The 27,474-nt window shown below is 37.1% G+C and overlaps 1 protein-coding gene across 1 annotated transcript in view; it reads left to right on the top strand.

Moving 5' to 3' along the window:
• Positions 1 to 27,266, top strand: part of PLCZ1 (phospholipase C zeta 1) — a 45,203-nt gene extending 17,937 nt beyond the window's left edge. The window contains exons 7-13 of the mRNA XM_005425308.2: positions 5,087 to 5,311; positions 7,411 to 7,567; positions 9,232 to 9,348; positions 18,821 to 18,993; positions 21,998 to 22,130; positions 23,666 to 23,815; positions 27,184 to 27,266. Coding sequence (XP_005425365.1) covers positions 5,087 to 5,311; positions 7,411 to 7,567; positions 9,232 to 9,348; positions 18,821 to 18,993; positions 21,998 to 22,130; positions 23,666 to 23,815; positions 27,184 to 27,266 — 1,038 coding nt within the window. The remainder of the gene's footprint in view (positions 1 to 5,086; positions 5,312 to 7,410; positions 7,568 to 9,231; positions 9,349 to 18,820; positions 18,994 to 21,997; positions 22,131 to 23,665; positions 23,816 to 27,183) is intronic.
• The last annotated feature ends 208 nt before the right edge of the window (positions 27,267 to 27,474 follow it).

Here is a 27,474-nt window from a genome sequence, read left to right as displayed (position 1 = left end):
TTTGTCCACTGAGATGACTTTTGTGTGTGGAAGGAGGTTAAAATGAGGAAGAAACCCACTCTTGGACCACCTTGCAATGAAGTCTCCTACCACTGTAATTCAAAGTGAAAATCACATGGAGGACCATAAAATAAAAGTGTAGGATCACTGGACACTTCTTCTCTCTGCTTTTCCCAATACTTGCTTCATCTGAAAAACAAACCCCAGAAAATTTCAGGAAGAAAGATTTTTTAATTCTTTGCCCTCAGTCATATATTCACACTTCCAGCTGACTATATTGATATTGTTAATTCCCTGCAATTCCTGTATTCTGTAGCATCTCAACACACAATTCTTCCTCTACATATGGAGGAAAGAGAAGACTTTTGCTCTGTTTCTTTCTTTCACACATACCTTATCCCATGAGAAACTGAGGCTGCCCTTAAGCTTCACCTATCTATTCTACCTCTTTGCAGAGCAGATGTTTTGCCACCCAAAGCAACAGAACTGATAAAATTCTCTGTCCCCAGTCTTGGTCATCATGGTGCTTCTAAAGAGACTTCATGATCTTCCTCTAATATTCACTGGAATATCAGGTCCTTTGAGTCAGTTCCTGCACTAAATTCGATGTGGCATCACTGACTGGTGCCAGACATCCCTGCTGGTTGCACCAGCACTCCTGGTGATGTGCTGATAGAAAGTGAAGGAATGAAGTGTCTGATGCAGCAATTCATAGATGAACTTAGAAAATATAAAAAAAATTGTGTTAAATATATGTTAGAAGAGATAAGGTTTTACTTACCCTGCTGTGTCCTTCCTCTCTAAGAAATTTGACAGCAATTGAAAGAAACGTGTAGGCATCCAATGTAACACAGAAAAGAATGTAAACACACTGCTTTGATGAAGATTTGTTCCTCAATTATTTTGCATTGTGGTGCATTGAGCTGCCTTACACTGCTGACAGGATATATATATCAGATAGTTCGGGAACTTTTATTATTTGCAGGTTTCCTGTCACAAAGTTGGAATTGATGTGTGATTAACTGAATGGGAAGTGGCAGCTACTGTGATTTTACAAGTTGTCTTTAATGTTTACCACACAGCTGCAAGATCAATTACTGTATTGTGGTGATTCACAAGCATTTCTGGCCAGGATTGTCAAGGCTTCCTATGGTTGTTAAACCCGTGGTGTCCAAATAAAAGGATCTATTTAATGATCTCCTTGAGAAAGATCAATAGAAGGTCTCCAGTACAACTTTATGGGCTATGGACATTTTAAATTCTGCTATTATGGGGAAAACCAGCTAACCCCATAAACCAGGACTCATTCTTCCCACTTTTCTTCACCTTTATCTACTCAGTATACAAAGCAGCTTTCTCTACACAGTGTTTTCACTGAGAAATTCAAGATTAAGCTTGCTTTAGCATATCTAATTCTGTTGCTTCAGTTATGAGAGGAATTCCTATTTATTTTGGCAATTACAAATCTACAAACATCTTGACCAAGTCTTTGCATCAGAAATGTCTTTGCTTCTTAGCAAGTCAAAACATTTCTTTTGCCTTTCAATCAGTCTATAATATCTATTCTTTACAAAAAGAAGAAGAAAGATATAAGAATATGGTATGTCATTGTGATGACCTCAAAAAAAAAAAAACAAAAAACCAACAACAAACCAGTATTGTTTCTCATAAAATTTCTGGAATCTCTAGGCTGTACTGAGTACTTACAGAAGGCTCATCTAATTCCTTCACTATTTTTAGGCATTGCACTCTTCTTGAGGGAACATGGTTTTCCCAGAAATGTGGTAAACATGTGACAGCCATTTTCTGTTGTTAGTAGCTTCCCTGTAGTGTAAAGCAACTTCAGGAGGCAGCTAAAAGCAAGACATTACGATATTTTATATTATCACCCAGGCAGGTTGATGGTTTATTTGGTGTCTAAAAATCAGGTTGTTTGTTTGGCAAGGTATCTTCTTGGAACACTGAGTTTTGCTAAGGAATCTGTGCCACAAGGACTCTGAGCACACTGGTTTAATATCCTGGCCAACCTGCAACCATCTTTCTGCACAATCATCCTTTGGATTTCTTTCCAATCCATCCAGAGATTTAGCTGCCTGTGTAGAATGTCATCTCAGCTGTAGCACAGCTCTTTAGCCTTGGACTAGACTTGCCTGAAGTTTACTACAGAGCACAATACAGAAGTGGAATTTTCAGGGTAGGGTGCTTCTCACTGGGTTAATGTGTTGTATGAAAACTTGTTATGAGCTAGCTAAAATGCTGCTCCTGATATAATTAATGTCTATTTGCCCAGAGCTCAGACATTGCTGGTACTATGGATTTAAAGTATCTTGATAATTGTGATTTATAAGGCTGCTACAAAGACATCCATTCACACTTCACTAAGTGTGATTCTCTTGAATTGTTAAAGATAGCCGGTGTCGGGATTTTAACAGTTGTACTTAACAGATCTTGTCATTGTCTCAAAACCTTTCCCTGTGTTAGACTTCACAGGAGGTGTTGCATCTTCACCCTATATCAGAATTTAAGGCAGCAACACAATTCTTGAAATAGAATATTATGTAAAAGTCAGAAGAAATTTTTAACCTTGTTATTTAGCAAGATTTCAGGATTTGATATTCCTCGAACTAAGCACCTACAGCCGGTAAGGAGAGGAGAAGGGAGAACAACAAGCTAAATTTAAACTGGAGAAACTATTCTTTTTTAAATACTTATATCTCAAATCCAGGGTTTATTCCTTACATTTTTGGGGACTGAATTTTTACATTACATAACCACAGTGATCAATAGGTGGGTTTGCTTGATCCAAACTGCTTGTGATTTTTGTCTTGGAAACTTGGCATTGCTTCAGCTGATTTGTGTTGCACATCACATTAACCAGAATGTACAAGAAAAAACTTTTGTTCATTTAATTATGTAAATATTTGTTCCAGTTGACTGTACTTTGAGCTTTTGCTTATGCCAGCCTTGAAGTCCCCCTATGCTCTAGGGAAGACCTATTATGCTTTACATATTTAAATTTTTTAGTATGCTTACAGTTTATATAGAAGTAAACAGCAAATGTATTTTTAACATATTTTGCCTTTCATAGTAAAACTAGAAACGAGAAGTTTTAGTGAATGCTCAGAGTTTCAGCTCATTAAAAAGGCTTTTCAGCTCTCTTGGAAGACCTGGACCTGTAGAGAAAAAGGTGTCACATGCTTAGCAGTGCTGATTACCAGTTAAAGAACTCAGATTTCACAGTCACTGACTTTGTAACCATACATTTATTGTAAGGTTTTTTTGAAGATGTTTGAAGTTCAGATGAAATCCTTGGTATGTCATTTTTTCACTTTATGTTTCACTTTCAGTGATTTGGGGTAACTATTATTGCAATTTGCTTCTGGCCAAAAAATAGCAAATTTTCATATCACTGGGGTATTTTTTTATGACTGTTTCTAAAAAGAGCCATGATTTTAAAATGTTATCTTTGTAGAAAAAAACCTCAAAAAACCTTAAAAAACTCCTCCTACTTCAGGGTGATTACGCTTTTGCTAACAGCTTGTAAACAGAATATTAGAGACTGACTTAAAACATCATGACCTATTTTTTTATAACTACACACACTCGTTCTATGGTGTCTTTTATTTAAAGAAATTTGCATACAGGCGGCAATAATGTAACCATAGAAAGTTTTTTATTCCCCTGTATACTAGGTTTGGTTTTTTTTTCATTTGTAGAATTAAGTCTTCCTGTGAATAACAAACTACAAGATTGAAAGTGGATAGAATTACTTTTAAATATTGGGAAATGTGAACATACAAAGGAAAATTCAGAACTCTTAAAAAATATGGGTAGCATTAATCATATTAAAACTTCTAAAAATATCATAGGAAGAAAAAAAAAAAGAGTGCATCAATAAGAAATGAAGGAAATGTTAGATGGCATCCTCATTCTGAGTCACCAGCACAGAGAGACTGATCAAACCTCTCAGCAGCATGGCAGTGATAGATATTGGGCAGGGGATGTCTCATTGCATTGGCATCCTGGCAAAATACCAGCCAGAAATCTGAAGTGATAAACGGATTATGAGCAATGGAGCAACAATGGAAATGAATGGAATGTCACTGTCCTTGCCTATGGCTCTGGTTTCCATTACAAAACTTTGGGTTTATATGTTTTCATCATCCACACATTTCATATTTACTTAATGGATACTTTAAACTATAGCATTTCAGGTACCTTTAATCTATTGTGAAATGATTTGTTCCCTGTTCCTGCCACACTCCCAGTAGTATAATCTCCCTTTTCACTAGAGCATAGGAAATTTAAGGAATATTTCTGAGGATCACTTTATTCAAGAGCCATAGTAAGTCCTGTTACTCACTGGCAGCTCCTGTGTCCAGATGTAGAGTTCAGTGTCTGATACACAATAGCAGCTTTACTATTAATATGATTTTGTACATTGAAGTGAAATATATACTCAAAGAATTCTGTTGAATAGATGAAAGACATGTTACTAGAATCACTACAATTCAGAGATGCTTTTCCCCCTTTACATTATATATTATGGAGATTGATACATGTCCATTTATAAATAGAGAAACTGCTTAGGCAAAATCATCAAACTGTTGTTTCCCTGACCAGCTAAGATCAGCATGAGGATCTACTGTAAAGAACACAAGTTATAAACAAAACTTTTAATTTGGTATACAAGACAGATATGCACAAAGAAATCAAATAACAAATTTCCTGCAGCCTCAATGATAGATCAAAACATTCCAAATTAACATCAGACATCTTTAAGTATATATATATATAATATATATATATATATGTATATATATGGACATTTTTCATACTTTCAGCATGTGTGTACCTATGGTGGAGAGCCTTTTTTCCTGTCATGGGGTTAGACATGACAGGAAACATTCTGTTGTGTACTTTGGTCCCCAGATTCTGTTTGGTTTATTTGGCTTTGGCTTCTGCCTCACTCATATCTATTTTTCTTCATTTTATAAGCTCACTTCATTATACTTAATAAACAACTTTGAAGATGAGTTAAATAATACCAAGAGATGAAAAACCTTGTCAAACTTCTTTTCTACAGGCATTAAAATTCAAAGTTCTGATAAAAAATAAGAAAGTTGGAACACTTGAGCAAGGCATGCTCAGGATGGAGGAGGACTATGTTGGTGAGGCAGAGGAAGTGTCTGACTCTGACGCTCCCTCTGATGATGACTACCCAGAAAACATGTCACCTGTTAGATCCAGGAGTCCTTCCAAAAGAAAAGGAGATCGTAGATCTTCACCTCCACCACAAAAAAAAAGCAAGGTAGCTTTTGCTTCAATTTAATATAGAGAACACATAGATTTTTTTTTTTTAAAGAAGGACTATATTATCTCAAAATAGAGACTAAATTTAAAAGGGAAACTTTAAAATTACTAAGATCAGTGCATTTGGAAATGACATGTTTTAGCTGAAGTTTTCAGAGTTTTCCTATTCTTATAAGAAAAGTCAGACTGGATCACATTTTAGTATTCACCTAAAAAGCAGCCCCTCCCTGTGCTCCCATATTGAACTTCCACCCCATTTTCCTCTTTCTGTGCTTGTCCCAGGTGCTCAGTACCATAGTAGATGTAAGATGAAGTTACCCAAATGTTTTGTTGGTGCCATGGCCCCCTGGAGCTATGTATAGAGAACATTTATAGCAGTTCCCGATGACAACAGGCAGAGTTGACTATTTCTTCCCCAAGTGTACCAGTCTATTTTTAAGACAGATACATTCCCCTATTTTCTTCTTTTTTGTGATTTTTTGCATTAAATTAGGTGCACATTCCTGGTTGTGCTGAAACATTTTTCAGCACCTGGAGCTGAAGAGGTATTTTAACATTTATCATGTAGAGACTTAACATTAAGCATTATTTCTGAAAGAAGTGTAAAAATTGGGTGTAATCTCCTTTTTGAAACTCAAATTGAACTTATTTTTTTAACCAAGTATAATCCTCTACCATGGAAAATCTGTTGTTTATCAGGGTTGAAACTGCTTTGTTCAACTTTAAGATGTCAAGCAGCACCTGAATTATCCAGTCAGTCTTGCACATCATGCTCTGATTACCTGAATGTGGCTAAACTGGTAGTGCTCCTCAGAACTCAGGGTTCTTGTTGAGAAACAGTGTCTCATTTTTTTGTATAATTTGATGGTGAAAGTTTTTGGTTCTTTCTCATTCCATCTGACATGGAGAGACAGCAAGAAAAAATTCTGAGGAAGGATGGAGTCTTCTTTGAACAAGAAATGCCAACTTTCTAGGCAATAGGTTTCAAGTTTATTGGTAGGACCATGTTACAGATGAGAATGTATTCCACATAGTCTTAAACAGCAGCAACAAAAAGTATCTGCTCATGTTTCACAGGCAGAAGAGGAAGTAGTTTCCAGGGTCCCACTCTGTTGGAGTATTTGCCTTGCTATCCCACTTTTGGGAGGGTGGGAGAGCATTTGAATCTGCAGAAGATGCCCCAGTGATGCTACTGGCTTTGCCTGCCTCCAGAAAGTTGCATTTTTCAGGATTTCCATGGCAGCAGACTCCTATTGCTCCTCGTGGGACACAGCCCCAAAATAATTAATGCTCTTGAACTTTGCATAGTTTAAGAGCCATGAGGAGGCAATCTCTGTTATTTTGTCAGATGAGAATTTGCCTTCAGAAGCTTTAATGGAATGTAAACATGATTAGCATCAGCAGCTCTCTGCTGGCTACTGCCCCCAATTAGCTCACAAGTTGTGCTGTGGAAAATGAAGTGGTCATGTAGTCACTGTAAGACAGAAGACCGTGGTAAAATTTCAGTCAATTTTGCTTGTTTTGGTAATGGAGAAAGTCTAAATTAAGATTTTGGTGAGAGAATTTTCAACCTTAATCAAGAAGAAAAGAGTTTTCCTGACTTCAGAGCAATGCTTAGAGGAATAATATGGCTTTGACTAATTTGCTTGGCACAGTGTAATATTTTCCTGTTATTCTACATTTTATAGATGAGTTTAAGCTGTTGGTCTTTTCTAGTACTTCATATATTTACAAATAGAAAGTTGGAGGTATCCTTTTATGGAGTAATATTAAAAGCCAAGAAAAATGATGTTATTGCAAACCAGTCTTAGAAGCAGGAAAACTGTAAAGCTATGCAGAAGAATATTCTGCTAGGAAGCATCTCTCCACTCATCCTATGATTACTATGGTGAACATGGATAAAATAACCTCAATTTTCTCTCAGTAGATCAAATCTCACTATTAGAGGTCATATTTATTAAATTCATTAACTGTGGCATATTTTCTCATGCTTTATGCATCCAAAATTATTATTTCTGTGAATTATTAATAGTAATGATAATTAAATATGCATTATTGTGACTTTTTTTATTCCATTATTCATCTGATGATTATTAGGTGAGGAAGACAAAGATTGCCCTTGCATTGTCAGACCTTGTGGTTTATACCAAATCTCAGAAGTTTGTGGGCTTTGAGCATTCCATTCAGCATCAGAAGTGCTGGGAAAATAATTCCATTGGAGAGTCTCAAGCACGAAAACTTGCAAGAGTTTCAGGTAATTTCTTTTGAGTTAATTAGTTTAAAGTTACATTGTTGCTATGGTTCACTGCTTAGGCATTGGAAGTGTTAAAATTTTATGAAACAACCGCAGTCTGATTTTATTTGGTTCTTTGTATAATACTGTTCTAGAAATGTCCTTTGCATAGCATTTTTTAAATTTCTGTTGGTTTTTTGGGGAAAATTGAAATTCAACTTTGTTTCAATTCTGTGTATTTTTATAAGAACAAATATTAACACAGTCTACAAAATGAATGTCTGCCTTTTGATTCATTGTTTTCTGCATCAAATGATTTAGGAGTTCAGCCAGTACTTGAAAAAGTGTGGAGTAAATTTCACTCCTCCTCCCCACTTCCCAAAATCTGGGCTGAGACAGTGGAGTTGGCTTGGCAGTGCCCTGGCTTTGGTGAGAGCTGCAGATAAGAGCCCTCATTAAAGGGCTGGATAAAGCCCAGAGCAGGCAGTTTGCTCCACTGGAGCACACCTTTCATCCCAGCCAAGCTGGATTATTCCAAACTCATTCTGGCTTGGAGCATCTCCATTTGGTGGAGGCAGCACAGTGCAGCCTCTGCTGCTCTAACTCCAGCTGCCTGCCCGGGGCTCTGGGGGTGGGGAGCGCAGAGATCTCCGACTGTGACAATGACAATGACAATGACGCCTGCCACATGCCCATTCACTCGGGGCCAGCCCTACTGCCACCCACCCACTTTGTGGCGGTGCTTCAGTGCCTGGGGAGGTGAATGATGCATCAAAAAGTAGGATATTCCAGCCATCCACAGAGAGTCCTCTCTGCTCCTCCAGCACTCTAGGGAATATAAAACTAGTTCTATAACTCCCCCTCTCTCTAAAAAACCACCTCCGAACAACAAACCCAACCAAAATCAACCATACAAAACCCCTAAACAAACAAAAAAATGATAAGATGAGAGGAGAATGGAATAGATCAGAGAGATCAGCCTGGAAATGTAGATTTTTGCTGAATAACTAAAAATTGTGTAGATAGAAGTCATCTGGAGCTTCCTACATCTGTGTAGTCTATGCCTGCATATGAGAAAGGAGGGAACACAGCCAGCAGAAGGAAAAACAATGTTCATGAATATTTAACAACTTCTGAGGCTTATATAAAAATAATTTAAGTGGCTTTTTAAAGTGTGCTCTTCCCTGGTCTCAGTATTATTTAGTAATTTTATTTAAATCTCCCAACAGCAAACAAGCCAAGATCATCTAGAGATGAGTTTTTTTTCATTTTGAGCTACTATAGAATGAGAAAACTTTTGTACAGTTTCCTGTTCTGTGTCTTAGTTTCCCGTGAGAACACAGTGGGCTTTAGTGTAGAAATCATATAATTACCCTGTAAAAAGGTGAAGAAACAGAATATTCCAGTGAAGGAATGATTTTTGGTTCATGAATTTCTTACAAGAGTCTGCACTATATACAGAAGTACTGTCAGATTCAAATACATGGAAAAGATTAAGGTTTCAAAATAAGATTTTAGGCATAGTTCAGAGTGGTCCATGTATTAATGTTAAAATAGAATACATTGGTATAATATTGTGTAAAAAAATTGCTGGATCCAATAACTGCATTTTTATTATTTATTCAAATAGGACTTCTTTAATAGCAAAGGTTTTCTTACCAAGATTTTATCCTTCTGTTTATCAGCTAGCCAGTTTATTGCACATACTACGCGATTTATTACAAGAATTTACCCCAAGGGATCAAGAATGAAATCTTCAAATTATAATCCTCAAGAGTTCTGGAATATAGGGTGTCAAATGGGTATGTATCCTTGCAGAGACTATTGCATTCTAAGCTTTACAAATATAAGAGTTTCTTGCTTTCTATAGTATTTTGGTGTTATATAGGTTGCATATTTCCCACCAGTGGCATTATTTTAATTTTTTTTGTTATATAAAATTTTCCTTCAACCCACATCTGCCATTAGTTTTTCATCCCTGGTAATTGTAAATATCACTTTGTTTTGAATAGCTGTCTCTTATCCCAGAAATTTAATTTATTATATTTTATTAATTTCTTTGAAAAACAGTTTGAATTGGATATTAAGAAAAGCAGTATTTAATCATTTTTAAGCTTCCATTACTCAGCAGTAAAAGTTTCTTCTGCAGGGTCTCTGAGTTTTCAGTGGCTCCTGTGACTTGAGTGGCACAGGTGCAGATGTGAGCACAGCCATTCACAGTAGTGCCAGAAATCCCAGAACAGGATATGTTACACAAGGAAACACAAACATTCCTGGTCAGCATCACACCCACGTTCAGCTGGGAGCTGCTGGGAGCCTCCAGTCTTTCTATAAATGCAACATACAGTTAGCATCTTAATTCCCACTGCAAAACATACTAGTTTCCTGAGCAACAAAATAAAGATTACTTCTGCTTCTCTTCATTGCAAGTTATTACTTTGAATTTGTTAAAAATAAGCATGGCATGACTTCTGTACCCGGCAGGCTTTGAAAAACCTCTTACCTGTAAGCATTTTGTCCTTTTTAATGGCTTTAGAAACAATTTTACCTTCATCTGTTTGTTCTTCAGTTTGAAAGATTCTCATTACAGAATATTTTTCTATGTCTGCCTGCTACATCTTCTTCAGCCCTAGGTAAAGTAGAGCAGAATAGTTTGTTTGGGGTTTTTTTTGTACCCACAAATATATCCTGTCTTTGAGTCTTGGCCAAGGGCACCTGAGGGAGGTTGTGGGGTGAGCAGGGCACTTTGCTGTAGGCTCCTGGTTTTGAGGTGAAAGGTTTGGATTCACCTTGTTATGTTAAAATACACACTCATCAAGGACAGGCACAGCTTTCACTCTGCCTACAGGGCCCTGGAGCTTATGTCACCCTTTTTCCAGGCTGCCTTTTCCACTTGTTTCCTTTCTCAGCTCCCCATATATCTCCTGTGACAAGTTACCTTCTCCATCCTGACTGGTATATTGGGGTAGATTTTTACATAACTCCACAAGGACTACAAAAATTACTACTTAGTATAAATTTTACTTGTTTCTGTGTCCTTATAAATGCTTATTTGCAGTACAGATTTGGACTTGGGCTGGGCTATCCAGGTATCTTCTCATTACCACACTGTGTGAAATTGGTTTGATTGTGTTGTGTCCTTGTGGTTCATCCACACTTAGTGTAATTTCTGGATTATTTACCTGGGGTGCTGCATTCTCTGTATGCTATCATTGCTATCTACACTCTAGATTGCCATAAAAACCAGTAAGTTTGTTTCATGCTTAGAGGAACAGCTAGCCAGAGGTCCTTAATTTAAAATTGAATTAGTCTCCCAGTCTTATCATAATGCAATTTACTAGTTTTCTTTCTGGCCTGTAAATCTCTACACTTATCTCTTCAAAGAATATCCATTTGTTAGGTCACAGACAAGGCTGAAGTCTTTCAAAATTACTACACTGATTGTTTACTCAGAGTATATTTTAATGAGAAATCATTCTAAACATTAGTATGCAAAACATATGACTTTTGGTGCATAGGGGGTTTGGGCCCCTTCCTGGAAGAATGAAAAATATGCAGGAAGTGGTTAGATCTGCCCTCTTGGTCACTTCATTTGCATCTTCACTTAAAACCCCTCCATTTTTCACATGGGAATAGACTGATTAAAACCAATTCTCCACATATATAATTTCCAAGCTATGTTAGATCTGTTCTTAATTCCCTAATCTGCTTCAGATAAGTGTTTGGCAGAACTACAGCTGCTCTTCACAATGCAACTCCCAAAGTGAGTGTATCAGTGAACATTCTGCCGGTGTCTTTCAGCGGAAGGACAGAGAGTTTTGATTTTTGTGTCTTCCCGTGTCTCTATAATTCACACACTTTTTGTGTATTCTTTACACACCCTGCCTTTGTACTTTACACCCTATGAACAAAAGTGATCCCTCCAGATCCCTTCTACCACTTCCCTAAAACTCTTCAAAAGAATCAAGTTTCTCCTATGCCACCTATTCCCTTTCTTACCTCCCTTCTCCTCCCCACACCTGCAAGTTTGCCTTCAAGTTCCTTTAACATCCATAACTTTTTCTGGCTGGGCAAAGAAAATATATTAGGTTTTGTTCAAACCTAACATATAATACTGCCTGCCAGGCCTCTGCATCCTCTAATTATGAGAATTGAGTTATTCCTTCACTTCCCTTTAGTGATGGACCCAAAACAGTCTCTCTCCTGTACCTTGCCAGCAATTTTCTCTAAATTGCTTGGAACATATTAACTTGGAGCAGGCTGGCACTCAGCTAAAGCAGGATGAAATGGTCCAACAGGCTCAAGATTTGTTGGGGCTGAGGATGGGACATGTAATTGTGTAAACCTAATTTCCAAAGGAAGGCAAGTTAAAAAGCTCACTGAAAAGTACAGAGTTTCCACAAAATAGCTTTTGGATATCGCTGTGCACTCCCTGTCTGTTCTCTGAAAATGGAGACTCATAAGAACAGGAGGTTTTGTGAAAAAGAAAAAAAACCACTTTTCATAGTCTGTGAAAATTAGTATGCCTTCTGCATACAGCTGCAGTGAGGCACTGGAAAGAACTGGTTTGGTGTATCCATGTCTCCTTTTTCTTTAGTAAATAAAATGAAATGGAAAGATTTATGCAGGGAAAGAAAATTCAGGACAGCTATTTAAATAAACTGATAGCAGTTGTTTTAGATCAACTGAGAAAAACAACAAAAAATCTGAAACAAGAGACCCTCAGTGAAAATAAAAAAAAAAGACTTAATTATCCTTTTGAATATGGCATTTCCATGCAGTAGGAAATGTTATAAATGCATAAAAGCACTCTAAAGGAATGACCAAAACATGCCATAAGTTACAGGAGAAAGCCATGGTGTGGCAGATACAGAATTTTGTTTCAGAAGATCCTATATGTGCTTTTTGGAGTGTGCATAAAATTTATATGCTGCTGTGAAAATTGTACTTGAATGATGAGTTTTTTCTTACTGTAGGTTTTGTCTTGGCCTGTGACACTGAAATGCAGCTTGGCAATTTTTTTCACATCTGTTTTGTGGCTCAATCTTGTGTGCAATAATATGACAAAATATGAAAAGAGGAGGGATAAAGAGCTCTCTAACCAGTTCTGATTTTAATATCTGAAACAACCAAGGGAAAAGAAACCAAATAATTTTGGTATGCCTCACCTGTGCAAATCAAAATGGCTCAAATCTGACCCTGCTTGGGTGCTGTGTCAATAACTATATTATTGCTGTCTTCTATTTGCTTTAATAGCCCAAAAATGCCTCCTTAGGAAGTGAAAACTAGAGGAATATTTTTTTTAATGGTGTCCCTTGAACTTTACTGATTTGATCCTCACTAAGAGTGAAGTGGTGCAGCTAATTCAGGTGTAGACATCTACAAGATAGGTGGGACAATATGATTCTACATATGAAGCTCCCCAAATGCACTCAGCTTTCCTTTGGAATGGTTCCAAGGGCTAGGAGCTGTTTTGGATGAAGGTTTCATGTTTCTTCTGCAGAAATGTGTCTGCTGCCAGGTTTATGAATAAGCTCTTGGGCTACTCCATAGCCTGCTTCTTTTTAGGCAGTTTTGGGTGTGTGGAATAGATACTGGGATTTCACTTAAAAGCAAAGAAACATTGAAATTCCATTTTATCAGTTTTTCCAGCTGTCTTCACTGCAGACAACCAATAGAATAGTAAATAATTTATGTGAAGTCTAATAAATTTTAAAAGAAGATGGGGGAAAAAAATTGCAGGAACACAATTGTTTCTGAAGTCCTTGCAGATCTTGTTCTAAAATCTGTCAGTGATTCAGATTAAAACAGGAAAGGGAAGTTGATAATATTCACTGTTCTGCCAAGAATCACAAGTTAAATAAATTTTAAAAATTTTGGAAAATTTTCAGGTGTAAAATTGGTCAAATGACAGCCAAAAGATGCTCAGCCTTACACTAAAGTGACTTTCAGACTGACACATTAATTAGGTAGCAAAAATAAATTTAGATTTTTAGACCTGATAGTTTATCAGAAATGCTTTAGGTAATTTATCAGAAATACTTTTCCCATGAGAACCTCTCAAGAGAGGATCCCTACTTAAACCCTTTGCAGATATACTGGGACAAGGGATGACTCAATCACTTGACATCTTTTTTTCCAGTAATTAGTAATTTTTTCTTTTTATTAAGTAGGAACAATGTCAGCAATTATGAAGTGTATGACTGAATTCTTCACATTTCTTTTGACAGTATCTTTGGAGCCACAGTATTAAATTGGCCCAAAGACAATAAAAAAAGACATTATAAGCATATTATGTCACAGTTCTGCATTTATTCAGTTCTCAGAAGAGCAGTCCCTCTTCCTCCCTCACATTGTAAGTCATTCATAAATCAATTTTCTGTAGAATAAAAACAACCATTTCAAAATGTGTACGTGAAAAATAAAGCCAGGAATTATCATTAAGCTTAATAAAAGTTGGAGTCTGTTAGGGGAGGGATAAAATAACACTTTGACTGATTGATTTTTTTGCCAGGAAGAGAGGTGAGACTTTGTAGGCCAAAATTTATACTGTCCATAAAAGATTGCTCTGTTGAAAGGGATTCAATAATTGTATTTTTTTTTCTGATAGGGAAAAAAATTTTTTTTTCTTTATATTTGGTCATAAAGTTTGTGTGGGGTGTCACCTACTCACAGGTTTACTTTCACCTTGAAGCCCTTCCCCCTTGTCCTGTCATGCCCTTGTAAATAGTCTCCCTCCATCTTTCTTGGACTCCTGAGATATTTCTGTAAATTTGGGCAGTGATGGATTGAGTGCAGCTGTGACCTGCATGTGAGAAGAAAGCCTAGACAGTCCATGCCCAGCCTGGAGTGCTGATGTGGAATGAAAGCAGTGTCCTCAAATCCAAGCACATTGATCATCTCATGGCCAATGGCAGCACTCCAGAGCTTTGGGATACAGGCCTGTTTTCAATAGGATTTCCCAGGCTGTGTGCAATTCAGTTCAGATTTTGAATATCTAAGGCATAGATTTTTTTGTCGCATTCATTGTGAGTGGCCCACTTTAAGAACACAGACAATTGGAAAGAGCTGAGAGGAAGGCAACAAGGCTGATAAAAGTGTGATCTATTATATCTCTTTAGATTCAAATAAGTGAGGTGAATCATGGAGATAGGAAGCACTGAGTGCTTTTTGCATATGGTATTTTTTGAAAAGGCATAAAATTCATACACTTTGAGATGCATTTTTAAATGGCATAAAATGCAATTAAGTAACTCATTTTAAGAAAAATTGGTGATAAATGTGTCCTTATCCATTTTAAAATCTTCTCATTTAAATGGGAAAATACATTAAACCTTATGGTTGTAATATAGCTAATAGAACCAGGAAGGGAAGAACGAAATATAAAAAAATACAGTTTAAAAGTTCCACTAGGACTATTAATAAGAGGCAGGATAACAGACAAAAGATGTACAGTTTTCCTCAGCTACCTTCAAATCATATTCACAGTGCTCATTTTGGTTTTAAAAAGCTTTTGGTTTTAGATTATAAATCAATTATGTCCTGAATGTGGTGCTTATGGAAGGCGCTGTATAGGAATATTTAGAATGTTTAGTTCTGCTCTTGGTGGTGGGACTGACTTCAGTCAACTGCTTGTGATACAGAGATTTGGGGTCAAAAATAGTACTGCTCTGTGTATTATGGAATGGCTCATCTTTTTTGGAGCTAGGCTATTTCCTACCTTCTATTTGCTTTATGAAGTTATTTACACCTGGGGCTTCCTGGGACAGCTATGGCAGCATTGGTGCTTTGCAAGATGATGTGAGTATGGAATACTCTGATCTAAAGGGGACTTAGCCTCGTGGTTCTAGGAATACTTGAATCCATTTCAGGTGCAGGAATCACACTGAGGAATTCCTTTGCTCAGGTTGTTCCCCAAGCCCAGGTTTTGCTGTGCTGCTTTGATTTTGAGTCAATATTAAAAGGCTTTTGGTGCTTAATGAAAAGACTAAGGAAAAAGTTTAATGTACACAGTGTTAAACTTCAGATGCCTTTACTTCGCCATGAAAACCATACATCAAGATTATGTACTGCTCAGATGGTTTCACTACAAGCTCATTTAGGCTTCTTTCCAAAAGAAACTGTCAGTTTAAATCTCTCTTCATACATGCATTAAATTTATACTGTTTCATAAAACAACAGTACAAAGGATGTTATTGGCAGTTCTGCTCTTGAATTCAGCAAAGCTAAAATGAAACACTGGGTAGAAAGTCAGGGTTGTTTGCAGAAAGATGTTGCTCAGCCCATGCTGCTAGGCATAGCTTTTGGTTTATGATCCTTGCCATTTCTCAAGAAGTGTTAGTGCTATAACTGCACCTGATTAAAAAGAAAAACTGTGCATCAATGACCATAAAGCAGTGCCCTGGGAGGCCCTGAGCAGCTATGAACCCTGTGAACAGTTTTAGTAGAGGTTTGCATCTCAGAGAATATGACACAAAATCTCACATTTGCTTAATCACCTTAAAACTTGCAACACAAAGAAACCAGCAGGTAAATTAAAACTACTGTTCCATATGTTTTTTAACTTGTTCTAAGGTCAAATTAAATTAAGTGAAAACACAGTGCTGATGTTTGAAGATATGAACCCATAATGACATTGCCCTTCACTTGTGTTGCAAAAGTAATTTTCCTAATATGATAAAATATAAAGTATTCTCGTTTGCTTGTTGCTGTTGTTACATCAGATTTTCCTGCTTAGTTGCCTATAAAGCCTGGTAAATTTAGCAGTTGTCTCATTATGTGCAATCATGTAATTTGGTTCATCATGTGGAAGCTGCTATTTGAAGCTGACTGTTCAATGTGCCTAATTTCAGTTGCACTTTTAAACCCGCATATTCTGAAAGTGTGGCCCAGGAATCACCTGAGGACTGAGAGGTCCTGGGTTATCTGTGGTTCAGACTTCCAGGGGCCTCAGGGTTGCAGCTCTTGTAGCATCTTCTGCACAGCTTGATTCAGTGTATTAAAATATGACAAGCATCACAGAGCACCAAATCTGGGGCTGTTTCTGGATGATGTGCTGATCATAAAAAGCAAATTGTGAATTACATATCAAAACCATACCAAGAAAATACTTACCCTGTTTAAAAAAGGCAGTGGTGTGCAAAAGGCAATATGAACACTGTGAAGTTTGAATTCTGTTGTTAAAGATAAAACAGATTTCCTGTGTATTTTAATGTAAAATCATGTCTGCATCTACATTAACACTTAGTTCCAAGCAGGACTGCATGTTGTGTTTTGCTGTTTCATGGTTTTTTCTTTGTTTGTTTGGGGTTTTTCTAGACAGGGTTTCCAGTTGCTCCTACTTGCTGCATATTGGTTCATGATGCAGAGCAATCTTAGCTAGCACAGATGGGATTCCTGTCAGATTAAACAGATGATGCACTCTGGGAGCACTTCATCTATTCCACCCATTAATTGGTTTTGAGACTATGGAGCCAGGCCCAAGCTCTTCAGAAGTAACCCCACCAAAAAACATGTGTAGTGCAAATATCAGGTCCATTGTACCAGCTGCTTCATTCCTATTTGTGTTATTTGCTACAGAACATTTTAAAAGGATCATCGATGCAGTGAAGGAACAAATAATTTTTACATGAAAACAATTCTGTGTGTTTTCCACTTGTGATAAGGATTTTTGCATTATGTCAAATGTTCATTCAATACATTCATATTATCTCATAGGAACAGGTAATAATGTCCTCTTCATGAATTATTATGAGGAGTCACTTGAACTGCTTAAAGTCTTTTTTTTTCATTCCTACCAAGCCACCAGTTTAAGTAAATGTCTTCTTATCATTGTCTGTTTAACACATGTCACAGGTTCATAATGCCATCATTCACTGCTGATTTGACTTCTGCATTTTCTATTTTGAACGTGACAGGAAGCTCCAATGTACTGGAATAGGGGAAAATTTCATTAAACAGGTCTATTTCAATCTTGGCTTTATCTCATGAATTACAATATTCTGTTGATGAGAAATGTGATATTTTATTATTGGTGCTGCAGCATACCAAAATGTTTTGAACTGCCAAGGAAAGGAAAATCTGTCAGGCGTATTCTTGCAATAATCACCAGTACCAGAGGATTAAACTCCAAGAGAATGTGTGCTCACATAAATTTAAGAACACTTTTCAAATTGCTTCTAGTTCTATAAACTTATATTGCATTTTCACTGAGTGTTCGAACAGTAAACTAAAGCTTCTTAATCTTCTGGGTGAGATGTTTTTGTGATGAATTCTGCACCATAACTAAGGTTGGATACAATCCTGTGGTTTTGACTACTGCACCAGAACTTTGTTAGCAGCTTTGGAGTGCAGGGTCTTGATGCTCTAGAGAAACTAGGATGTGAATTCACTTCTTAGGGAAAAAAAAGGATTTCTCATTTCATATTCTCCAAGGTCTAATTTAGAAAGAAAAGGGAAAACAGATATAGCAATGTAAAAACACCTACAGGGTAATTCTTAAAACGGGGTGCAATTCTAAATAGTGCACTGCTTTTGTGCACAAATAATTATGGGTGTATGAGTAAGGGGATCTTTGAAGGGATTTTGAATGAGTTAGAGATGGGATTTCTGAGTTGTTTTGAAGATGTGATTTATTGTTCTTTTCGTCTACGTAGATAGGAAGGGTGAGTTCAGCTCACATCTTTATGGTTTAGAAGGTTACAAGACTCCTAGTTATAAGACCTTTTAAGGATTTATTGATTAATAAAGCACTGTTAATAAAGATATTTATGTTTTCAACCTAATCCTTAAATATTTCATCTTATGGACTCATGTTACAGTGTAAGCTGTAAGCTTTCTTAGCCAATCATGTTATGACATATAAACTTACAGTGCTGCATTCTAAACTCCTTGTTTACCTCTGTAACTACTTTTATTTATTCTATATCTTAAACTCTACAACTCTAAACTTTCTTCTTCTTAATTTGATGTGTTTCTGCTTTAAACTATAAATCCAAGTCTTCTACCATTTAAGTTTGGAAACTTTTTCCAATGTCTCAAATTGAATCCTGTGTTTAATTCTAAGCTTTGGCTTATAGGCCCAAAGTTCTGAGAATTCCTTACATTTCACATTCCAGCAATTGAGTATCACTTAATTTAAGGGAAATGACAGGATCTTACATATGAATTGGGAGATATAGATACCTTAAGTTAATTTGCCTTTTTTTTAATATTTGTTTTATAAAATGTTATCAAACCTAATTCACTAAAATCAATATTGATCTAATTTTCCAGTGGCCTTAAACTTCCAAACACCGGGCCCATTCATGGAATTGCAAGATGGAAAATTCCTGGACAATGGTGGTTGTGGCTATGTGCTGAAACCTGCATTCTTGAGGGATCGCAATACCACATTTACACCCCGAAACGTGGGAGCACACAGCAGACCAATGTCTCTGTCAATAAGGGTAAGATTACTGAAGTGTTGCTTTGTTCCATAAAAATGAGAAAACAAATGTTATCTAGTTCAGATGCAATTGTTATCTATTTTTTCCATTTTATTCTCATTCTTTTTTGTTGGGAATTAGTATTTTCAACAAGAAAGGTAAAACTCTCATATAGTATCAACTGCTGCTTGGGTGCTTTCCAATCTGAAGCTCACTTATGTTTGCTAAAAATATGTAAGAGTTCAGAGCCTCTAAGAGTCTGTAAATATACATGATTTTTGAGAATGCTGTATAAAGAAATATGAATAATGGAGCTGACAAATGGACCAGTTAATTGTGCTTGTGGAAACTGAGCTGAAAACACAGAAATCAAATGTGCACTTTGGGTGTTATTTCTTTCAATATCAATAATACCACGTGTACTGTTATAATGCTAATTGAGAAATGGAAATTTTTAAAGATAAGATAGGAAGCTTTAGGCTTCTTTTAAGTCTCATTATCTTCCTATGCATATATTAAAGACTATTTATAATCCTAAAATGGTATAAATAAGTGTGAAAGGAGGGATGAATTAATAAGTCTTTGAATTATTTCTACTTCTCCCAAATTATAATGTGATTTACGTCCCAAAAATACTAGAAATACACGTCATTTACAAATAAATGGTTAGAAAAGCCTTTTTTTTTGAGATAAAGTAGATTTGTTATAATTGTTCACTAATTAGAAAACTCCCTTTCCCCAATGAAAAAGTAATATTTCTGAATACACAGAATACCACTGGCATAAATGCTATTTAATTAGCATATAATTAGTGTGTAATTGCTATTTTGTTTCTTTCAGACTAATAAATAGTGGAGATAAAACAATAGTTAGTGACAATTATAAAATACTTACATAATGCACGCACCTAATCAAGAACATTTTAGTGTCCTGACAGGGAGCATACCAATTGTGAAAAGACATTGCTGGATGATTTCAGGCAGCCAGGCAAATACATCACTTATTTTAGCCGTAATTTGGATGAAGCTGGAATTAGGATGAGGAGAAACCATGAATTGTAATGCAGGAGACAGAACAAAATCATTGTCAAAGCAAAGGAAGTGCCTGAGCTTGGGAGGAGCTGGAGAAGAGAAAGGCAGTGTTTTAGACTGAGGACTTTAGACTGAGACTACAGGCTGGTAGAGGAGCAGTGGCATCCCACTGGCTGAGGCACTGAAGGGCACAGAGAGCCCCTTTCATTCTCACCAGCAAAAACCAGGAAATGGTGGTTGAAGACAAAAGGAATTGGGAGCAGGAGTCAAAGCAAAAGCTTTTCTGCTGGAAAAGTTACTAACTGGATGAATGGAGACATGACTTAACAGAAAGCAAAGATATAAAACATCTAGGGGGCAAATGTCTCATGAATGAAGGACTGAAAAGTCACATAGGGCCTGATTTTACTGAATTCATTATCCTCAACCTGATGTGCCACAATTCCCATCAAGAGGCATGGAGCTTTTGAAGCACAAATAGAGATATTCAAGGTGCTTCATAAAGAGTCTTCTCAGCCTAACAATTTTTATGCCTCTGCATCACCTTGGATCTCAAACATGGATTGGATTTATGTATTTGGGTCCTAGTCTGCTCAAAAGAACTTACTCTTTTCCCACTGTGGGGGAAACTTTGGCTCTAGCAAAGGCTCATGCAGGCCTTGCCAAAAGCATTGAGGACATGGCAAGGAATCTCCCAGGACAGCAAAGCTTCCTGGTGAAGGCTGTAGCTATTCCCTAGGAAGAAAGGACATCAGTGTTTGCCAAAGCTCCGCTCTTCAATATTTCAGACTAGAACTCCTCTTGGAGGAAGGTGTTACAGAAAATACCGAAGCAAAACATGGAATTTGTGTGTTTTGATTGTTTGGGTGGTTGACAGGGGAATAAGAAACTCTTATGATGCTTAGTCCTGAGACCAGGATCAGGGGTCATATCTTGCAGCTGTATTTGCAAGCTTGTATATCTCTCTCAAGACATTTCACACACTGATTTCTAAAAAGCTGATTGCTGCACAGATGTTTACTCTTTCCTAGGTGTCCTGAAATATAGATAGAAAGCAGACAAAGTTGTGACTTTCAGAAGTCCTTTCTTAGGCTGGGTGCCAGATTACAGGGCAGTCTGAGACAAAATTTCCAGGTAGCTAACTAAATTAAGGAGAAAAACATCAGGAAGCTCACTAAATGAGGAGTTTTTGTGTTACCGTGTAAGACATGAGGCACAGGTGAGGGAGTCTGCTACACACCCTGTAGCACAATGGAGATGTCACTGTGGGTCTTGATGCTGATCCACTTCCCACAGACTGGAATTCATGAGCTTGATAGTAGAAAATGTAAAAATCACTGTAGGCTGATTCCTCCAAAGTTATTATTTTGCATGGTAATAAAATAGAATTTTTATGTGCAGCTATTGAGTAAAAAACCACTGAAAATTATTGTTTAAAATATGGTATCAGTTTTATATTTATATAAAAATATATATTTAGTGACATATATATATTATATATATGTATTTATTTATAAAAAGATATTTAATTATGTCTGCAATTGTTTGTTTGTTTGTTTGTTTGTTTGTTTGTTTATTTATTTATTTATTTATAAAGAGGGTGGTGAAACAGTGGCACAGGCAGCCCAGAGAGGTTGTATGTGTCCCATCCCTATAACCATTCAAGGTCAGTTTGGACTGGGCTTGGAGCAATCTGTTCTAATTAAAAATGTTCTGAAATATATAAATGTTCTCATATATATATAATATATGAATATATCTTAATATATATTATATAAATATATACCACAATATTTCTAAAAAATTATCAACAAATTAAGTTAGATGAAATCCATATTCTTGATTCCATTGTATTTAATATGTCTTTAATACACCAGGTTTTGTCTGGTATATACTTAAAATAATTTCTTATGAAAGTTATTTCTATTATGGCTACTATATGGCTGTGAATATTTCATTCTTACAGTTATTTCAATATAACTTTAATTTTCCAGCTGATCAGTGGCCATCAGTTACCACCCAGTGCCATGTCAAAGACCAACAAAGCTGACCCCACGGTGCAGATAGAAATCTATGGTGTGCCAGAGGATCAAGCCAAAAAGAGATCTAGTGTTGTAAAAAGCAATGGTGAGCAGCAGTCTGATTCTCTTGGCTGTGAACAAAGTACAACAACATTTTATAAGGAATCACCGAGAAATTGTTATAGAAAATGCAATTATTTCTCTCTAGACTAGGATCTCCTGGCACAAAATCTGTAGCAGAAGTCCATGCTGAGTGCCATTTTTCTAGACAGGCAGGTTAAGGAAGCACAAACTCCTAGCTGGGAGCACTCTCCCTTTATAAATGAAGATGGAATATTTTTTTTTTGCACTCTTCTGTGGGCTCATCCTGGACAGCAGCTCAGCCCTACAGAGCTGATTACCTGCTCTCCCCCAGCTGGATGGGAAGAGGGCTGGAAGGGCCAAAATCAGAAAAGCCATGAGTTGAGAAGACAGTTTAATAGGTAAAGCAAAATCTGCTTTCCACACAAGCAAAGCAAAATAAGGAATTCATTCACCACTTCCCATGGGCAGGCAGGGGTAGAGCCATTTCCAGGGAAACAAGGCTTCATTATGGAGCTTTGTGTTACTTGGGAAGAGAGACACTGAATGTCCTCCCTTCCTCCTTTCCCCAGCTGTGAGCATGCCACCACTGCTAAGGAACATCCCTTTGCTCACCTGGGGCCAGCTGTCCCACTTGTGTCTCCTCCCAGCTTCCTGGGTACCCCCAGCCCCCTCACTGCGATGGGGAGGCTGCTTTGCAGAGGGGGAAAGACAGAAATCTCAACACTGTGTGAGCCCTGCTCAGCAACAGCTCAAACTGGTGTGTAATCAGCACTGTTTGGGATAAAAATCCAAAATGCAGCACCATAGGGGTTGATATGAAGAAAATTAATCCTATCCCAGCCTAAACCAATAGACAAACTGGTAAATTTAGACTTTTTTTCTTAAGCAATTGCTGTAACTTAATCACTTGTGTCATTTGAAGTTTCTAGTAGGAGTAATCCCTTAATTGCTTGACAGGTGAAGTGTGTACTCTTTGTTGCTGTCTTTGAGCACTCCCTTATCTTTATAATATAGATCTTCTTGATGTCTCAGACTACAACTTCCCTGTGATCTCCCTTTTTCTGTACCTCTGTCTTCTATTCTTCCTTTTTTTTTTTAGATGGCTGCTGTTTTAAATCAGCCCCTGAATTTCTTTTCTCTGTAGGAACATTGCTAAAGACAAAGTAACCCCTTCTGTTCCACATTCTTTTTTTTGTCTTTCTAGTCAAGTGAGTGTTTTACTACCTGAATTTATTTACTCACTGTGAAAGGAGAAACTTTGGCAAAAGCGTGAAACTGGTACATCTATAGGAAAATTTAGGTTGAGCAGAAGTTCTTAACTTGGCTATCCTTGGCCCATTTTGCTCTTTTTTAAGGGATGACACCAACTGTCTTAGGCTTTTGCACCTCTACAGTCAGTGGGAGTCTGGTTATTTATTTAAATGGGCACAGATATCTAGAGAAAAAGAATGACTCTTTACTGGTTCAAACTAGCGATAGCAGGTACAATAATTCAGTTACTGAGTAGAAAAAAAAAGAAATCACATTTGAATCCTGTTTCTTTTCTCTTTTCCTTAGCTTTGTGCCCTAAATGGAATGAAACCTTCTCTTTCAACATCCAAGTTCCAGAGCTAGCAATGATACGCTTCTGTGTGGAGGATGAGGTGTCTCTGGTCAACAAGGACTTCCTTGGCCAGTACACTTTACCTGTGATGAGCCTGAATACAGGTAATACTTTTATGTGAACCATCTATAACAGCTTAAAAAAATCTGCAACATTCCAAGATTTTCTTTTTACTGTAGCATTGAGAGAGTACAGCATCATGCCTGTTTTCTAGAGGGAGATTGTCTAACTAAATAAATACATGGCACTCTCTGTTTTTTGAAATAATTGTATTCTCTGAATGCAAACCCATGAGGTTGAAATCAAAGCAGTATTAATGACAGGTGATTATTCCCACTGCAGTATTCCATTCTAGTTGGAAACTGCTCAGGTGGTATTTTAATTCATTGCAAGAAGTGGGACTAGTCAGAATGATATGAAGCAACAGTTTTGTGCAATTCCTACTCAGATAAGTTCAAAAGCCAATACCAAATTAAAACAAAACAAACCACCAAAACTCCCTCAGGTAACCTATCTGCAACTTTTCAGAGTGGAGAACAATGGTTATAAATTAGACAAAATATGGCATTTTTCTTGCTGGAGTTTCTTTTGTTAAGCCAGTAGAGTTCCTGCAACCTTTGCAATGAATAGGCTGCACATAAAGAGCAGACACAGAAGTCAATAGGCCAAGGAGAAAGGCTTATGTAAAATGGCTGTTTACTACACTGGCTTTCCAAAGCTATTTCTGACAAAACAAACAGTTTTTATTAGAGAATAAAGATGGGAAGGCAAAACATTGGAGCTGGCAACAGGCACTGAGCTATTTTATTAAGCTTAACAAGATTTTAAATGGCTTTTTTTCCCCTCATGTTTGGAAGTCATAAAGCTGCTTGTGATTCTTAGTTGAGGTTGAGGAGTTATACAAGAACAAAGACATTACTCTTAGAGTTCAGTTGTTTTTCTACAACATAAATTTTTACACTGATAACCTTTTACTTTCCTTTTATTTGTATACTTCTGGATAATGAAAGAAGACTCAGCCCACCAACTCACAATGTCTGCGACAAATTCAAGTATCAGACCCTGCTTCTTCCAAGTGCTTATAAAATTATTAATTGAGGCTTTTTTAGCTACAAATTTTCAGTGTGGCTTAATGTCTCTGTAGGATTAATTTTGGTCACAAATGAGATATTAATATTTTGGAAAAGCAAGAGCAGTAGATTTTTGAGGAAATATTTCCAGTGGAGTAATTAAAAATGCTAGGGAATGAGTTTAGGTACAAAAACTATAATTGATGCCAAACAAATTGCCCCTTAACACAACATAAAAAAAACCTAATTTGCCATCAGGATGCCCAGAGGCCATTAATAAAATGCTTCTAAGAAGTGAAATGATAAATAATTTCAAAATTTATTGCAAGCATTTATTGCAATATTTACCATTGAGACCTCTGAAACCTGGTCTGGAACAATGGTTTTGCTTTAGATACCCAGGCTCTCTAAACAGTGAAATGGGAAAATAATGTTCTTGCAGAGGGAGTCACAAGAAGAAGGAAACAAGGGAAGAACTGCCTAAAATGCTGAAGGGTGAGCTAGGATTTCAGTCTTAGTCTTCAGCACTCCAATTGCTTTAATCTGTGCTACAGGACTGTCCCTCAGTCCCTAGGATTTCTATCCCTGAGGTGTCCCCGAGGGCAAGTTGCTTCCAAAAGCTGAGCAGTGCTTACATCTTTTTATTTTCTTTGTCAGGCTGTGGGAAAAAGTTGTGTCATTTCCTCCCGGCTCTGCATTTTCTTTTGAAAGGATTCAAACCTATATCCACACAGCCTTCCTTTCCCCAGCAGCAGACTCCCAACTACTTGTGGACTCCACTGGGGAGGAATGTTTGCTGCCCAGCTGTAGCAGAATTTGATTTTCCATGTAGTGATTATGTAGCTATACTTAGAGGGGCTGAAATTGAGAAAAATTCTCAACCTGGGTGGTTAAAGGCAAATAGAAGGGGAGTCCTCTGTTACAGTCCCTGTGCCAATGAATCTGCCATGGAGAATGCTAATACAGGACAGGAACTCAATTATTACCTCTACTACCATGGGATCCATGAGTAGTTAATTATTTAATGCAAAATGGAGCAATTTCAATTAAAAAAAAGTTTTACTTCTTTCAGGACACTTTGTAGAATATTCTGTAGGTAGGGGCTAGAACACAAGTCTTCAGAAATTAATCTTAGTCCTTGAAGTGTATCTTTGGATAGGAAATCAACCAAGCCTTCCACATATTGTTTGCATGCCTTAAAAACTGATCTCAAATGAAAAGTGTCTGAGACCAGCTTTAATATCTGCTGCCCAGAATCTGAACCTTAAATACCAGAGGAATTTATGTGTAGTATGACAGAACAAGGGCAAATGGCCTCAAGCTGTGCCTGGGAAGATTGGACATCAGGGAGACTTTTGTCACTGGAAGGGTTGTTCAGCACTAGAAAGGGCTGCTCAGAGAGGAGGTGGAATCACCATCCCTGAAGGTGTTCAAAAAACAGCTGGATGTGGAACTTAGTGCCACACTCTGGTTCACAAGGTAGTGATTAGTCAAAGGCTGGACTTGATGATCTCAGAGACCTTTTCAAACCTAAACAATTTTATGATTCTATATAAAAGAAGCAAGAAATTCCAAACCCAGGTAATGTGGGCCCCAAAGACTCCACAGGCAACCAGACACACCTAAATAGGGATTTTGAAAACTGCCGTTTTGAAAACACAGATACTGATACAAACAGAGACTTACTGAAATAACTGCAGTTATGTATACATAGATAGAATACAGAATATTTTTAAATCAAAAGTGGCATTGTTTATTATTATGAAATAATGGACATTTAGTCATATCAAGCCATACAGGCTGGAGTTTTGAAGAAGAGATTGTTTTGTTTTCTAAGCAGGTAAGTGAATTATGTTTGAAATTGAGAACTACAGCTTCTCCAAATGCTTCAACCAACCAGATGAACACGTTGTTTCTGATGGCATGACTTATCTCTAATAAAGTGAATTACTCATATGAAATCAACTTTTTAAGATGTCATGGCATAAGATGTTACAGTTCACTTTTTTCTGCCTCAGCTGGACAGTGCACAGCTCCTGCAGCACTGTTCTGTAGGTGCCATCACTGCTGTTTCACATGCTGATTTCATTTGCTATCAGAACAACGTGTGCAGCACCTAACCTTGGGTATTACATGGTAACCTTTGTCCATGATTAAATATCACTGGGCTAAAAGTCTTCCATTTGAAAAAATACCACATCCTGAAAAACACTAGAATTTTTCACTCTGATATATATATATGAGAAAAACAGCACAAATGGTGTTTAGGTCCTGTATAATTTCATTTTATTTTAAAGAGCCATTTACAGAATCACAAATTTTGTCTTCTCTGCATAAAACCATTCCATTCTAATATCTGTGCCTGTGGTTAATACACTAATAAGGTGTCATTATATTTCCAGGTTACCGTAACATTCCACTGATATCCAAAGATGGAACCAAACTGGAATCTGCATCGCTGTTTGCTCATGTTTGGTTCTATTAGTGATGTTCTGCAGAAGAAATTGTTCTGGGGGATTGTCCCCTCCTTCAATAAAGTAGCATATCTGGCTTTACAACAGCCCAGTGGCCTGATTTCCAGACTGGCACATTCCCAATGATTTTGTGAAGCCAGTGGGACTTTTATGGAAGGGGTGTCCTGGATAAGGGCTACTGTCCTTGGCCCTACTGCTATTTTTCTGTAGGGGAAGACT

This window comes from Geospiza fortis, unplaced genomic scaffold (assembly GCF_000277835.1).
Source record: "Geospiza fortis unplaced genomic scaffold, GeoFor_1.0 scaffold13, whole genome shotgun sequence".
Classification (NCBI taxonomy): Eukaryota; Metazoa; Chordata; class Aves; order Passeriformes; family Thraupidae; genus Geospiza; species Geospiza fortis.
Note: the sequence above shows the minus strand (reverse complement) of the source record. Positions and strands in the feature narration are given on the sequence as shown.